Genomic DNA, 15,333 nt, shown 5'->3' with positions numbered 1-15,333 from the left:
TTTCGCCCAAACATTAAAAACAATGTGAATATTTCCACAAAGTAAACGTTGTCCTCTCTGACATCTAGCTAGCTGAATTAGCTAGCTACACATGCACACTGACACAGTTGTGTTTACCTTCTGCTGGTACGCAGCTACCTGCCAAGAAGGAGGAGAGAAACAATAACAGTGCTTCTGGGAGTTTCTGTTTTTGTGGCGACAAAAAGGAAAAGAGAAATACGGTGATTTTTTTTTCTAGTAACAGATTACTGTTTATGAAAAAGTAACTAAATAACGGATTACTTAAATTGCAGAACTAACGAGCTAAGTTACTGGTTACAACAAAAAAGTAAACTGAGTGCTCTAATGGATTACTTTGTCACATGTTACCCCCAACACTGCTCCTTGTTATCTAAATTAAATATTTTAACTCGTCACTGAGATTGTAATTCTGGTTCTGAGTAGCTTAATGTTGAAACTACAATTAGCAGAGTTATAAAGTTGTTTCTTATTTCAAGCATCTCTTCACAGAGCAGATTTATTCAACACTTGCTCCATCACGTATACAATGGATCAAGACGATGCATCATAAAGAATAAAAGGAAAAATGTAAGCTTCACCTCCAGACAGCAGAGAAGCAGGATGAAGAGTTTACATTAATTCAAGTGTTTGCAGGGACAATGCAGTCTGAGAATTGCTTGTTTAGAAACTGAAATGTCAGGGATTTAAAATGTTACCAGAGCAGAGCAGAGGGCAATCTTCACCATTATAGCCACAAAGACAAACTATTATGCTCTTATGTGTTTGGTAATTGTAATTCCAGACCCTGAGTTCAAGCCTTCTTGTTGGTTTCAGATCACTCTGTATGTTTGTCTGTCTCTGCCCTTGCAGAGGATTATGGTCTTTTCTTTTCTTTATTGTCTGAGTTTCTGCATCCTAAAACTTGAGACAAAGACGGGTTCAGAGAGCAAGCTGAGTCCAGTTGTCTTCAAAACTATGACAAAGCAGAAACAAAACACATTTTCACTCAGCTCAAGCGGAGATGTGACAAATGTCACGACCTGGATTTATGATGGTGTTAACAATGATTCTTGGACGAAAGGAAAGGAAAGGACTTAAAGGAAGGGGAAATAATTAGAAGGGGAACAATTTTAATGCACAGCTACTGAGACAATTGCCTTAAGTAGCTTCTAGTGTGGAGAGATATCTAATAATAATAGTCTATTCTGGTTTAGATGTGATGCGATGAATGCATGAACAACTTTTTCCAGATTAGTTAATGATGTTAATGATACAAATGATTTGATTTTGGAGATTATTCTGGAACAGATAAAAACATGATTGGACATTTTTATGTGGAGGTCTAGTTTAATGTCGGAGTCAAATATGGCACAGACTTCTGTCAGAGTACTATTACTTGGGAAACAGGTGACCAAGAGAATTTCTTTAATCAATTTGAACTCTAACCTGGGGTGGGGCAAAGAGAACGACCTTAGATTTCGTATCATTCAGCTGGAGAACGTTGTCAGACATCGAACTTCTGGTGTCGCCCAAGCAGTTATGAGGTGTTTGTAGGCCGGACTTGTCGATATGAATGTTAAAACAATTGTAATTTATTATTTATTTAATGTTTATTTGTAAACGGACAAGTATGAAGCAAGTAAACCGATGCCACACACTACAGCATTTATAGCCTTGGCTAATTTGCAATGCTCATCCCTAGATGGGCCTTTAAAATACATAAAATCAATGACAAATGCACAAGAGACAGACAGACAGATATACAATACAGGATACAAAATATACATGTTATTTTGTATGATATTACCCTAGGGGAGCACTTAAAAGGAGAAAAGGTGGGGACCTACAATAGAGCCCTGAGGGATGCCATAATCAGTAGGAGCCAGGGATCCCACATAATCACCTATGCTTTCGATAAGTGTCTACCAGTTAAATAAAAGGTAAATAACCTCAGGGCAACAGCAGATATATTCTAACAGTCCTCCAGATGGTTTAAGGAGGAAAGTGTAATCAATGGTGTTGAAGGCAGAGCTTAAATCCAGGTGGAGTAGACTGAGCCGTTACCTGAATCAGCAGCCAAAAGGAGGTCATTATATCTGACCTTACTTGGATTATTTGTTAATAATATGATATGATGGAGAACAAGTAATACATGAATATTCATGATGTCCAGAGGACGAATAGTTCTGAACTCACTTATCTCCTGACTTTTCTCCTCCACCAGTTGAAATTTGCTGCATAATTTGTTGCAAATATTACATTTCTGTGTCAAAACCAATGTTCAATGATTACTACTTTTAAGGTACTGACTTTTATTTAATCAGAATCAGAAATACTTTATTCATCCCCGGGGGTACAGTTGCTCTGACTCTGAGAGAAGCAAGGAGACATACATATGGCATAAATATACAAGTAAGAAAAATGTCAAATATGTGCAGTATATATACAATAAAACAAGAGATAAAGATAAAGAATAAATGCTGAGAAGTGGATCTATGGTGAGTTAAATATGAATGCCAGAACTAAATATAATTGCCAGAATAAAGTTAAATACAAAAGAAGAGTTACGATGCAAAGGAAGATTCAAAAACGTAACTGGACACCAATAAACATACATTATGCAACTTAAAAAAGAAGCTGGTTTCTTAAATGAAGTCAAGATTAAATTTTGGTTTACAAGGAAATCAAACGCCAGACTCATGGACAAAAGTTGTGTTTGTTTGAACCATTCATCCCACTGACCGCAAAAGACGCTGCTGTATTGGACCAGTCGGGTGTTAGAATTGGCCGCAATGCCAGGTGTAAACAGGGCCTTATTTTAGGCATCAATAGCAGAAGACACCCTAAGGGCCCGATCGCGTTTTAACAGCTTTTTTGTAGTTGTTTTCAATGAGAGGGACGTTTTTGCGCGCTGCGTTTGTGTTGCTGAGCACCTCGAGATGAAAAAAGAAAAGCACCCGAAGTCATTGCTGTTTTTTCACTGTCCAATCAAATGTAAGGAGAGGCGGGCCTTCTGTGGGGGTGATGACATCGAGTGATCGCCGTTATCTTTCCTCTTTCTGAGGGTCTCATGTACTCACATGGATCTCTGTTTCCCTGTGTTAACTGAATTTGGGGACAGCCTCTCACCCTCCATCAAAACCAGAGCAAGTGTCTGTCCTGTCCATTTTTTATCGAAATATAACTAATCTTTTTACTACAAAGTTTAGTATTTTATCTGGCGGTTAGTTAGATTGACAGCTAATGATTTGGTGGTTGCCTTAACAACAGAAAAAAACAACAGCTGCTAAAATGGGCTCTATCTGATCGGGACGTAGGCTTCAACAGAAAAGGCAGTGGGATGTGTGTCATGTTTTGCAGCCTGTCTGACCTAACTACTTTACTGGCACTTAATATTGAGTCCACACTGCAAAATAATGCAATACGAATGCCATGCCAGAAAAACTAAGTTGGAAAACAGAGTTAAAAACATGAAAGAATGAGATATGAATCATATCCATTCATCACTTTAGCCACTTGTGTCTTTGATGGGGATGTTTTTTCATCCCTCCTGCAGGTGTTAACAGGTTAATCACAGACTGTCCCTCAGCAGCGGCAGGAAAAAAGTGGTTTTAAGCTGAGGTGAAAATGAGGACTGTTTGTCCTCCCGACGTCCTTCTGAAGCTGATACCATGAATTAGTTTTCGCAGCTTCTGAGAACTTTGCCGTCTCACTATCTCCTTTCTAATCTTTCAATTACTCTGTGTGTGTGTCCGTGTGTGTGCAGGGATTTTAGAGATAAAGAGATGTTGGCGAGGACGTGCATGAGAGCACCTTGGTGACCGCACACACACAGGCACACACACATACAGGCTGATAAATGATGAACTAACTATATGTTCAATTGTCAGTTTAACAAGGTATAATGAGTGTGCTTAAAACTCTATGTTATATTGTAATAAAAGTTCCCTGATGTAGGAATCCAGGGTAATGCTACATCTTCCAGGGACAGTTTCATGCTGGAATAAGACTGACACATTATCTGTAATGTGGTTCGGAAAATTTGGAGCCTCTCTGTCAAAGCTAATTCTCTTTTCTGCTAATCTCTCAAACCAGATTCCTCCCCCCTCCATCACTCCCTCTCTGTGCGTCTCCTTCCCTCTCTATCAACACATTAGTTATTCAAGCAGAGGGAATCTGGCATAAGTCGTTTGTCAAACAGAGATAGAGGACTTTAACAAAAAAAACACAAAGTAAAGGTTTTTTTTTCCTCCATTTTTCTTCCAGTGACCGAACAATGTGGCGCTCAAAGATAGAGCAGCGACGACTGAGGACATCGTCACATTCGAGGTGTTTCATTTAAAAATAACGTATTAATAATTGAAATGATAAATAATTTAATCAGCTGGTTTTTCATAGCTGTCATTCACTATATTAAGGCTGGCTGCAATACTCTAAAATTAACCTGGTTACAGCTATAAGACATTTAAATTTTAATGTTATTCCTGGTTACTGAGGTCATTGTGAAACAATAAAGTTTTGGTGTTATTATAAGGACTACACTTCCTCATTTTAACTTAGACTAAGTTCATAAAGCGTTAGCATCCTTACTTAGGGCTGCATGCTATATCGTTTAACCATTGCAATTCTGATGTATGCATGTGCAATGGTCACATCGCAGGACGTGCGATAGTGAAGCACATTAACTGCGACGCGTCAGGCTGCTACTTTATTGTTGCTCGGTGCAAAATAAAAACTGGCCAGTTTCTTCCATGACTCTTATATAGAAAAAGTCCCTCTGATATCACATCAGTGCAGCCCTTTATGAGAGCACAGAGTGAAGTGACTGCTGAGCTGCAGAGTCTGTGTGTCACCTGCCTGTAAACTGTAAACAAGCACGCGGCGCTGCTGCTGTCACAGATCATTTCGAGAAGAAGAAGAAGAAGAAGAAGAAGAAGGTATACTTTATTAATCCCAGAGGGGAAATTCAATGTTTTCACCTTGTTATTAGAAACATGCTACGCACATAGGCCTGAAATACACACATGCACAAACAGGATTCTATGGACATGCATTAATGAGTGAGGGGGCTGCACATGGGTTAGGGTTATCAAGCCCCGAGCAGTTGGGGGATTCGGTGACTTGCTCAAAGACACCTCGACAGTGCCCAGGACAGGAACTGGCATCTCTCCGGGACTTGAACCGCCCACCCTCCGGTTCCCAAGCCAAGTCCCTATAGACTGAGCTACAGTCTACCCCATTTCGGTGGGATGATCGAGGCAGACACTCCATTACGCTAGGCGGCTATAAGTGAGTGCATTCCTGTTATCAGCAGCACCTCACCCCAGTGCTGTTTAACGCTGTGGCTACATACACGGGCTGATAACGGAGCAGACTTTAACCGGCTACACCTGCAGCACACACACAGGGCGAGGTTGTGTGTGCCGACAGGAAGTAGGAGAAGGTGAGCTTTCATCTCAAACAGTTATTCAGTCGTCTGATTACGATAATTAAACACACATTTAAACACCGTCAGAAGTTATATGACATGGTGTGATGAAATACCATCTAAGCAACAGCAGCCCACAAGTCTGTTTGTATTCATGTTATAGGGAAACTCTGACCTCTGAACTTTTGGATGCGGGTGTCAGTCACTAAATCAAGTGTGTTAAAAGTATGAGAGGGGTTTTGTTTTGTTTGAAGAAAATAGACTTAAAAGTCTCAAATAATAAAAAGTCAGAGATTTTAACATCGCTGAACAAAATGTCAGTTTTTTCCAATAATGTGCAGCCCTAACACCTACACATTTCCTTCCAGGTATGAGCTGTCTTGTGTTACAATCTTTCAGCAGAGGAGAGCGGCTCTAAAGCCCCTCTGGCCAGGTTTAACACAGTATAATGGTGAGAGATGGGTAGGGGTTTTTGTAAGTTCTCATGAGCGTAAAACGATCACTTAGCTAATAACATATTGAGCAAGGCGCTAACTACAACACAGTTACTTCTTAGAACTTGTTTGTTTTAAACTTTATCTCTTAAGTTAGAGAAAAAGCAGAGCCGAAGTTAGCGGCAGCTTGGCTTTCAGAAACACTGAAGCTGTAAATTGGCTCCTTTATTCAGTGTTTTTACCAGTTTTAATCATCAGGCTGTTTGTTTTTAAGAGGAAGAGGGCTCTACAGATTAAAGTGCCCTGGTAAACAATGACGACAACCGTGTGAACGATGAAAGAATTGAACCTAAATTTAAGCTAAACACCTGATCGGCTTGATTCAGATCCTCCTGTTTTTTGTCTTTACAACAAAAGATAATTCGCTTTAATGTGACAGACATCTTTGGCCGTGTTGTTGAGCAGCACTTTGTTTTCTCTGGGATTGTGGTTACAAAGAGGTGGTCAGGACTGCTACTTTGTTGTGTTAAAAATAGTCGTTCTGGACAGCATGTTAGTCATTTTCAGACTGAAGGGACTGCTTCTGAAATGGACAATGGTATGCTCTGAAAACTCAAACGGAGCTTCAGTTTGTTACAATCAAAAGAAAGATACAAAAACTCTTTACTGACTCACCGTCATGGTTGGCGTTGCCCAGCGTCCAGGGCTCGTCGGAGTCAAAGTGTGTGTCTCCTCCGATGCCAGCGCCGGGGAAGTACGCGTGGGCCAGGAAACCCCCCTCTCCGTCAAAGGGAGAGCTGTCACCATGGAAACCGGAGGCGAAGAAGATCATGATGTCAGCTTCCTTACCCTCGTTCTTGATCTCCGAGTATGGCACCTCCTGAATGCGATACAGCAGAGGAGGAGCAGAGGGGAGTAAAGAGACTGAGAGACAACGTGCAGAAACACGATGAAAGGTAAAAACTGAGGAACAAAAGCTGACAGAACGGACGGATACGACTTTCCTATTCACAATAAAACTGTTATCTCATAGAAAAAAGGTATTTTCTACCTGTAATTGTTGTGATTAAAGGATTCTCCTGATACTCGTTATACTTTAAGAGGTTATGAGATGCTTGGTCTAGGCAATGTGATGTTAAAACAAGAAACAGTTTTTAGCTAAAAAGGTAAAGCTAGCAAGTTTTCTGATTAGCTGTTTGCCTTTTGTTAGCATAAAACAAAAACATAAAATGAGTGATAAAGTGACAAAAACATCAGCTCTGTAGTTTTCTCTGACCTGGAAGGAGAGCGGCGTGACGGTCTGCCACACGTTGAAGGCTTGTCGGATCGCTCTCTGAGTGTCCTTCTCTCCCACTTTAGGGGTGAAGTTAGATATGCTGCAGGAGAGCACAAACAGAGCGTCAAGCGTTAGTTACAACAAGACACATGATCTGCACAAAACTACAGGAGCAGGTTTACTGAGGCCAAACAGCAACAGAGTTTGGAACAAACCTTTTTCATTTACTGCATTCAGACAATTATTTTTGTCTCTTACGGAAGCCCTAAGTGGACATGCATTTGTTCTGTTTTCCTGTGAAAACGAGGAATTTACGGTTGTTTTTTCTCGTAATCTCAAGTTAACAAAGCTGGTTTTCTCGTGATAACGGGACAACTTTCTGTCGATCTAGAAAACGAAACAGGCAGGTGTGATATTACAGACCAGGACATGCCGTGCTGCCGTTGCACTAATGAGGGAAGTTAAGCATGTTTCTATGTTATTTTTGCTTTTGAACACTGTGGATATGAGTGATGATCATCTGATGACCCGATGGTGCAGCATGGGTTTAGGGTCACCTAGAGTGGGTCAGTTTGACTCACTGATCTTCAAAGGTTTAGCATCAAGACGAGAACTCAAACTTTTACTCTCTGTGATCATTAATTATATTCAAACCTTTATGGTTTAGTAAAATTATTGTTGGTAAGTGTGAAAGTTTGTCTCTGTGTGTCAGCCCTGTGATTGACTGGCGATCAGTCCAGGTGTAACCCCGCCTCTCGGCAACAGCTCAGAGCGGTACAGAATCTGAAACACGACGAGAATATAACGGTGGAGCATCTAAAAAATCTTCAGGTTTGCAGTCGACATTTCAAACCTGACGATTTTGAACGAGACATGATCATCAGAGGTGAGCGTCCTAGATTGAGGAAGTGTAGTTTAGTGAGCTCCCTGGCCTCCGCCAGATGACGCGTTTTACGTAGTCTGGCAGAGGTTTTCAAGGGCCCATTAGAGAAGCGGATACCGTCGTCCAAAGGCACAGAGCTAAATTGCATTTTTTTTCTACCATCATGACACAAGCTCCCAACAGCACGATAGGACTGAGGTTGAAAATCGTCAAACTGGCCCTTTAAGCTGCAAGATTTCCGGTCTCTCTCTGCTCTGTCTTTGCCACCGCTGCACCAGTACTGCGCTCATACTTCCAGCCCCACCACCACCTCAGCATCCACCTGCAGGCTCCGGCTAGAAGGGTTTAAGATATTATCCCATCACTCCTCAAATTTCTGCACGTTAAATAAAACTGTGAGGACTGATGAGGGCGGAGCCGAGACGCCAAACACAAGCTTTATTCTGCCGCTGCAATAAACATTTTAAACTATCACAGACGTGAGTTGTCTGAGTGAACTTTGAAAGTCTTTTTGAAATTGCAGCAGCAGCAGCATTAAGCCTTTGTCCCCGTGTGTGTTGATGCATGTGCAGCTATAAGAGACAAACGAGGCAGAAAGGTCATTACAGAGTAATTGCAGGAGGAGAGACGTGCCGTCCATGTTCATCGCGCTGTGAGAGAGGGGAAGATACCTGATCTGGTTTTATTCATCACTTTACTGTATCTTTAAAAAAAACACTCTTTTTTTAAACCTTCACTTTCTGACCATGCCACTGCATACAAGAGAGATAAACAAGGAGCGTTGGAGGACAGATGGAGTGATTGGCAGACGCAGAGAGGGAGGGATGAAGGCGTAAACTCAGGACAAGCGGGTGAGATGAAGAAAAGAGCAGCAGGATAAGACAGCAGAGCGAGCGGCTGAGTTCATTTCACACAATCTGTCTCTCGACGGGGGGCAAACGCTTTGTTCCCAACCAGAAAAATACATTATGGAAATAAATATAAGCACATTACACAGTCGCTGCGACATTCATATGTGGGCGCACGACAGCTTCCTGACGCAAATATACACGTCCAGGGAAATGTTCATCACACTCGAAGTAAGTATCTGGGCGCTGTCATGCTGTGAATGTGTGTGTGACGGGGTGAATATTAAACATGATTTTAACGATCAGATGATGCAGATTTATACTGAACAAGTTAAAGGGTAGGTAATTTATACTGGAAGCACTCTTTGTGAAGGTGAAGTTTGTTTTGCAGCCAGGTAAAACAATAAAACATAGTCATAATAGTCAGGTTAGTAGGCAGTATGCAGCACATACTGTTTGAGTATGTAGTACGTTAGTATGCGGTTTCGGACACAGCCTTAGAGAAGGTGTGAGACAGATCATGTAATTTTATGCTAATGATTTTACTGGCAACTTTAAGGATCCATAGTAACCTGTTCTTGTCTCTTAATGAGAGGTTTCCAAACCAGGAGATGATGGCAAAGGTGAGGACAGACTCAACCATGGAGGTGTAGAAGAGAGTCATCAGTCGACTGCACAACCCAAACCAGTTGAGTCTCTGGAGGAATGATAATACCAAGCTTACAATGTTACAATTTCATTCAGCAGACGCTTTTGTCCAAAGCGACGCGCATCTGAGAGTTAATACAACACAAACAACGATAAAGACAGGAGGGAACGAAGTCAGTAAGAGCCAACAAACAGCTTCAAGTGTGATCAGACACTGGTGCTGACAGGACGTCTATAGGGTGTTTATTTATTTATTTATTCTATAATAATCATCAGCAGCACCAACAAGGTCAATATAGTCACCATCATCATCATGAGAATCCTAATCAACATCATCAACATCATCATAGCATCAATATCATTCAGGTCAGAGGTGTTCATAAAGAGCTGGGTCTTCAGCTTCTTCTTAAAGGTGAAAGGGACTCTGCGGTTCGAGTTTGGTAGCTTGTTCCACCATTTGATTAATTATGACTCAGGTACTTATCACACTGGACTCGTGTGAAAATGTCAGATGTACTTCAGGTCACAGACATAAATGTACAAGGGAGGGGACAGAGGCAGATACTCTGAAGCTTACTGTGCGCTCCGTGTTTCCTGTCCCACTTTTAACTCTTTTAAACATTATATTTTCATTATAGCAGAACTGATAATGTCTTCCTTTAAATACTTTTGCTTTCCTTCTGACCTTTTTACAACCAAATATATACTGTAAAAACAGTGTTGACGTCCTTTGACACGCACCAAGCTTGTATGTTTGATGCGGGTGATAAAATACAAAACTGATTACAACACAGTGCATTACACCAAATTATAATATATTTCTTGTTTCCATGTTGTATGAGCTGTGCATGTGTAAATATATTTTCACACACAGACAGATGTATGTTATCCATGTTGGACATGGATTAGATCTCTGAGATGTTCCACTGCCTTAGACTCCAAAAGGGAAGGAGCAGTTCCTATAAAGTCACAGATGTAAAAGTTCATTATATTATATTATACTATACATATTTAACCACATGTTACAGGCTTGGTCCAAAACTGAAGAAATGATCCCTCTGAAGCATGTTTTGTTGTGATTATGAGGAACCTTTACTAACCTGATGAAAGGATGTTTAGTGTGTTGTGAGCTGTGAGCTGTTAACGTAATCCTGGAATCCCCAAACCCCCCAAATACTTCAGGATTAAACAGAAATAAATAAGTCAACTTACACTTTTTATGGGCAGATTTCTGATTTCTTGCTGAGCAGATATAAAACCTGACTTGAAGTCTAAACAGGTTCCTGTAGAGTCAGAGGGAATATGGACTGCCTGTGTGTTTGGACAGAGTCTGTGCTGTCTCAGCTAATCTTGAAGGAGCACACTGACTCTGACAGTTTAGCAAATTTAAGCCTTTTTATTCGACTTTATGACTCTTTGCTGCAACGTCATGCGGTAAATCCCGATGTAAACAACTCGTGACTTCCCTTAAACGCCTGAACTGTGGGAGAAAAATGAATTTCAAGCTGTTTTCGACAAGATTTTATGAGATAAGATCAGTGCAAATTAAAGGACGTGCCTATTTGTTCAATCTGACATTTTTCACATTGGATGCCCTGCCTCTCTCTCTGTCTCTGTCTCTGTCTCTGTCTCTCTCTCTGTCTCTGTCTCTGTCTCTCTCTCTGTCTCTCTCTCTGTCTCTGCCTCTCTCTCTCTCTGTCTCTGTCTCTGTCTCTCTCTCTCTCTCTCTCTCTCTCTCTCTCTCTCTCTGTCTCTCTGTCTCTGTCTCTGTCTCTCTCTCTGTCTCTCTCTCTCTGTGTTTACTGGATCTGTTTGCTGACAGAGGACGTAAGTAGGTTTCACATCCCCTGAGTTATATTTTTACTGCATTTCATAACTGTCTGCGTGCAAATCCCCTTATAAAATATACTTTGAAATCCAACGTTTCAACCTCAGGCCCTGTGTGTGTGTGTGTGTGTGTGTGTGTGTGTGTGCGTGTGTGTGCGTGCGTGTCAGGCAGACAGCAAGGTAGCAGTTGTCTGATTTGAGTAAATGGTGTGGAACGTTACGGCAGTGAAGCTGTCCAAATGACCTGTGGCCAAAACACACAGATGGTGCACCGTCCCACACACACACACACACACACACACACACGTTTCACTTTAGTTGCATATCTAAAGACGGCCCCTGAACACACCTCACACGTATAAATAACAAAATGTACTGCAGAGAATGAAAATGAATCACATTAAATGAAGGTAAGTTAAGGTGAGTGAGTCTCTGACGCTCAAACAAAGCTTTAACTTTATCATATTACTTTTATAAATTCACTTTAAGAGTTCCCTGACGAAGAGAAATGATGAGACTCAAGGAGAAGCGAGGAGCCTGCCCCAGCTGTCACTGGGCAAGAGGCGGGGTTACATCGGGACTGATCACCAGTCGGTCAGAGGGCTGACAGAGCGAACGCTCACATTCGCACCTACGACTTAGAGTCACCAAAGAACCTAACGAGCATGTCTTTGGATTGTGGGAGGAAGCCGGAGTACTCGGAGGGAACCCACGCATGCACGGGGAGAACATCCAAACTGCACAGAGAAAGGCCCACTACATCTGAACCGGGATTCAAACCAGGAACCTTCTAGCTGTGAGGAGACAGTGCTAACCACTGCACCACCGTGCAGCCACAGTTTGGTTTGATTTAGCTAAAAAACCTTGTTGGCTTGGCTCTGAAAGAAAGTGGTTAAATGAAGTAAACACTCTGGGGATGGGTAAAAATAATAACATTGATTCTGTTTTTGCAGGGTCTCAAACCCTCCGTCTTCTGGGTGGAAAATCCTGTTCTGTAGGCCAAATCCACTGCCCTCAACTGCCACTACAACCAGACAGTATGTGTCCTCTGATAAGGTAAGACCTCCAAGTTGTCTCATGACTATTCACTAAATACCACAACCACATTTCCTGGCAGTCCATCCAACTTTTAAAGACATTCGGTAAGAAAGTCAAGAAATTTCAGCCTCGTTCTGGTGCTGTGGGAAAACTCCAAACCAGAGGGACTCATCCTCTGGGGAACATGACTGCCTGTTTGAAGCTTCAAGGCAATTCATTCAGTAGACGCTGAGACATTTCACACTGGACCAGACTGGTGGACCAACACACAGTCAGGCCAACACCGCCATCCTCTAGAGCCATGGCTAGAAAAGATGAAACAAATCTGTGATTCTTTTAGATTCCTACATTTACATCAGTTCAAAATACCCAAACGCACGTCGTCCCGATCAGCACCTTCAGGCAGGAGAGGCAAAACGTTCCGTTTCTGCTTCTTATCCTCCTTCAGCACAGTTTTAATCCAATGTGCTGTGTTGGCAGGAAAGTTACGTCAAGATAAACTGAAGCATCAACATCAAAGTTAAACATCTTTGTTGCAGTTTCTCCGTCTCCCTGCTTCCTTTTTCATCTCCTTGTCTAACCCCCCCCCTCCCTTCTCCCTCCCTGTCTCGGGTGTTTTTAAAATTCACCTCCCTGTCCTGAGGCATCGATGGAAATTTTCGTTTAGAGACACACAGTTGCATAATCCTGCAGCTACAGCATCTCACAGGGGGTGATAATTCACGGTTGCCAGCAGCCCTGAAATTCCTCCAAATGTGTCTCTTTGCATCGCCGTCAGTGTCGTGTCAGCACTCGGCTCCAGCTGCTGCAAAACTGCTGCTCAGAGCAGAGAGGAAAATCCTCCCGACTGAGCCGTTCGATATCCTCAAATACCCCTCTACCAAGTGAGCATACGGAAACACCATGAACTGTGTTTAAGTATATGAGTCTCCTGTATGTTAGATTGAATGCGGTTTGTATATTGAAACAACAGAACAATAGCTAGTACGATATAATTAGATTCAACAACAGAACCAAAAGCATAATGATACAACGATATATAGACCGATAGCATGTCAGAACAATAGATAGAGCAATAGATAGAACGATAGAAGACCAGACAGAATGATAAAACCATAAGAAGGATAGATGAACAGAACGATGCACAAGGGTAGACAATAGAACAATAGATAGATTTATTGATTTATAGACATAAATAGAGCGATAGGTAGAACACTAGAATGACAGTATGATAGATAGATAGATAGATAGATAGATAGATAGATAGATTCATAAACAGACAGATAGTAGGGCTAAGCGATGTGCACATGTGCAATAGTCACATCACAGCACGTGCCATAATGAAGCAAACTGACTGAAACAGATCAAGCTGCTACTTTTTTGTTGCTTGGTGCAAAACGAAAAACAGATCATGGTGTCCGGATAGTCAAGGCTTTCGGTTAAGTGCGTGTATTCCAGTTATGAGCGGCACCTCGTCCCGGTGCTGGTTAACGCTGTGGACGGATAAACAGACTCTTCACTGAGACGACAAAGTGTTTACTTTTAGCGGCTACACCTGCAGCACACACGGCGTGCGGCTGTGTGTGCCGACAGGAAGTACGAGACGGTGAGCTCTCTTTTCAACCTGTTTCTGTCACTGGGCTGACCACGCTGTCTAAACATACATTTGAACAGCGTTAGAAATGGTAGATGATACAGTATAACGTTTAAGTAACACAACTTGTAAGGACACGCATCGCTCCACCAGGGCTCTCTCTACTTTTTCATGCAGGCGTCAGAGTCGCTGAACAAAGTGTGCTCAATGTAGGAGGGGGTTTGTTTGTTAGACGAAAATAGACTAAGGGCCCGATCAGACAGAATGTGTTTTAGCAGCTGGGGGCTTTTTTGTCATTGTTTTCAATGAGAGGCTTTTTGCGCGCTGCTTTTGCGTTGCAGAGCTCCTCGTGTTTTTGAGGAAACGCTCTGAGCGCCTCGAGTTGAAAAAACTTCAACTCAAAGCAGAAAAGCGCCCAACGTCATGTTTTTTCTCATTGTCTAACTGGATGAAAGGAGAGGCGGGCCTTCTGTCAGTAGACTATATAACGGTTAGGTTAATGACAGCTGTGATTCCGTGGTTGCCTTAACAACAGCAGCAGCAAGCTGCTCTTTTTTTAACCGTAGGCTTCAACAAAAAAGGCAGTGCGGTGCGCCTCGCTCTGTCTGATCGGGCCCTTAAAAGTCCCAAATAAAAAAAGTATAATTGTTAATTGTTTGAAAACACTGCGTTTATGTGGTATAATTTCATGTAATTTTTTTATACACAAAAGGTATCGCAGAACAAAAAGAATGTTTTTCCAACACTGTGGAGCCATAAAAGACAGACAGACTGATATATGCAGAAATATACCTGGGTGGCCTAAAATACACCTGAGAGGCTCGACCTGGTAAAGTCTGTGTGTGGAAAACATTGATATCTTTTTATCTAATTATCAGAAAGATACTCAGTAAAGACTGGCCTTCAGTGATGCAGTGCAAATAATTAATCCATCTATATTCACATAATTTGTTTCGCAACAAAATAAGTGACTTGTAAAATATAGACGACCACCTGCACTACTTTCAGCACGCACGGGGAGTCACGGGTATAGAACAATCCAATAGAGCAATAGAAACGAATGATAGATGGACGGACAGTTAGATAGGATTCATTAGGTATAATGTGGAGGACAAAATCAACCTACAAAATATAGTCAGTGAACATTAATCATTTTATCCGGGCAGCATCACGTCTCTTCTGAAACATTAGCCAAAGCAAGTTAGCTACATATCAGTGCACTTCATATGAAACAGGTCTGGCTCTACAGAAGGTTTGGCGCCTACGAAGAAGAGGAATTAGGTTAAAAACGACCACAGTAATCCAGCTGAACACATCAGCAGGCCTGAAGGCAGCAGTGAGCTGTGACAGCTGATAG

At 41.8% G+C, this 15,333-nt stretch overlaps 1 protein-coding gene across 1 annotated transcript in view; it reads right to left on the bottom strand.

Moving 5' to 3' along the window:
• mmp24 (matrix metallopeptidase 24) overlaps nucleotides 1–15,333 on the bottom strand; it is a 105,561-nt gene that overhangs the window by 54,048 nt on the left and 36,180 nt on the right. The window contains exons 4-5 of the mRNA XM_069678700.1: nucleotides 7,139–7,238; nucleotides 6,538–6,742 (exon numbers count right to left, since the gene is read on the bottom strand). Of these exons, the coding sequence (XP_069534801.1) occupies nucleotides 6,538–6,742; nucleotides 7,139–7,238 (305 nt within the window). The remainder of the gene's footprint in view (nucleotides 1–6,537; nucleotides 6,743–7,138; nucleotides 7,239–15,333) is intronic.

Source organism: Semicossyphus pulcher, unplaced genomic scaffold (assembly GCF_022749685.1).
Source record: "Semicossyphus pulcher isolate SPU_LCO1_2020_fin unplaced genomic scaffold, fSemPul1.0.p SCAF_3, whole genome shotgun sequence".
Taxonomy (NCBI): Eukaryota; Metazoa; Chordata; class Actinopteri; order Labriformes; family Labridae; genus Semicossyphus; species Semicossyphus pulcher.
The sequence above is the reverse complement of the archived record's forward strand: the minus strand, read 5'-3'. Positions and strand labels throughout refer to the sequence as shown.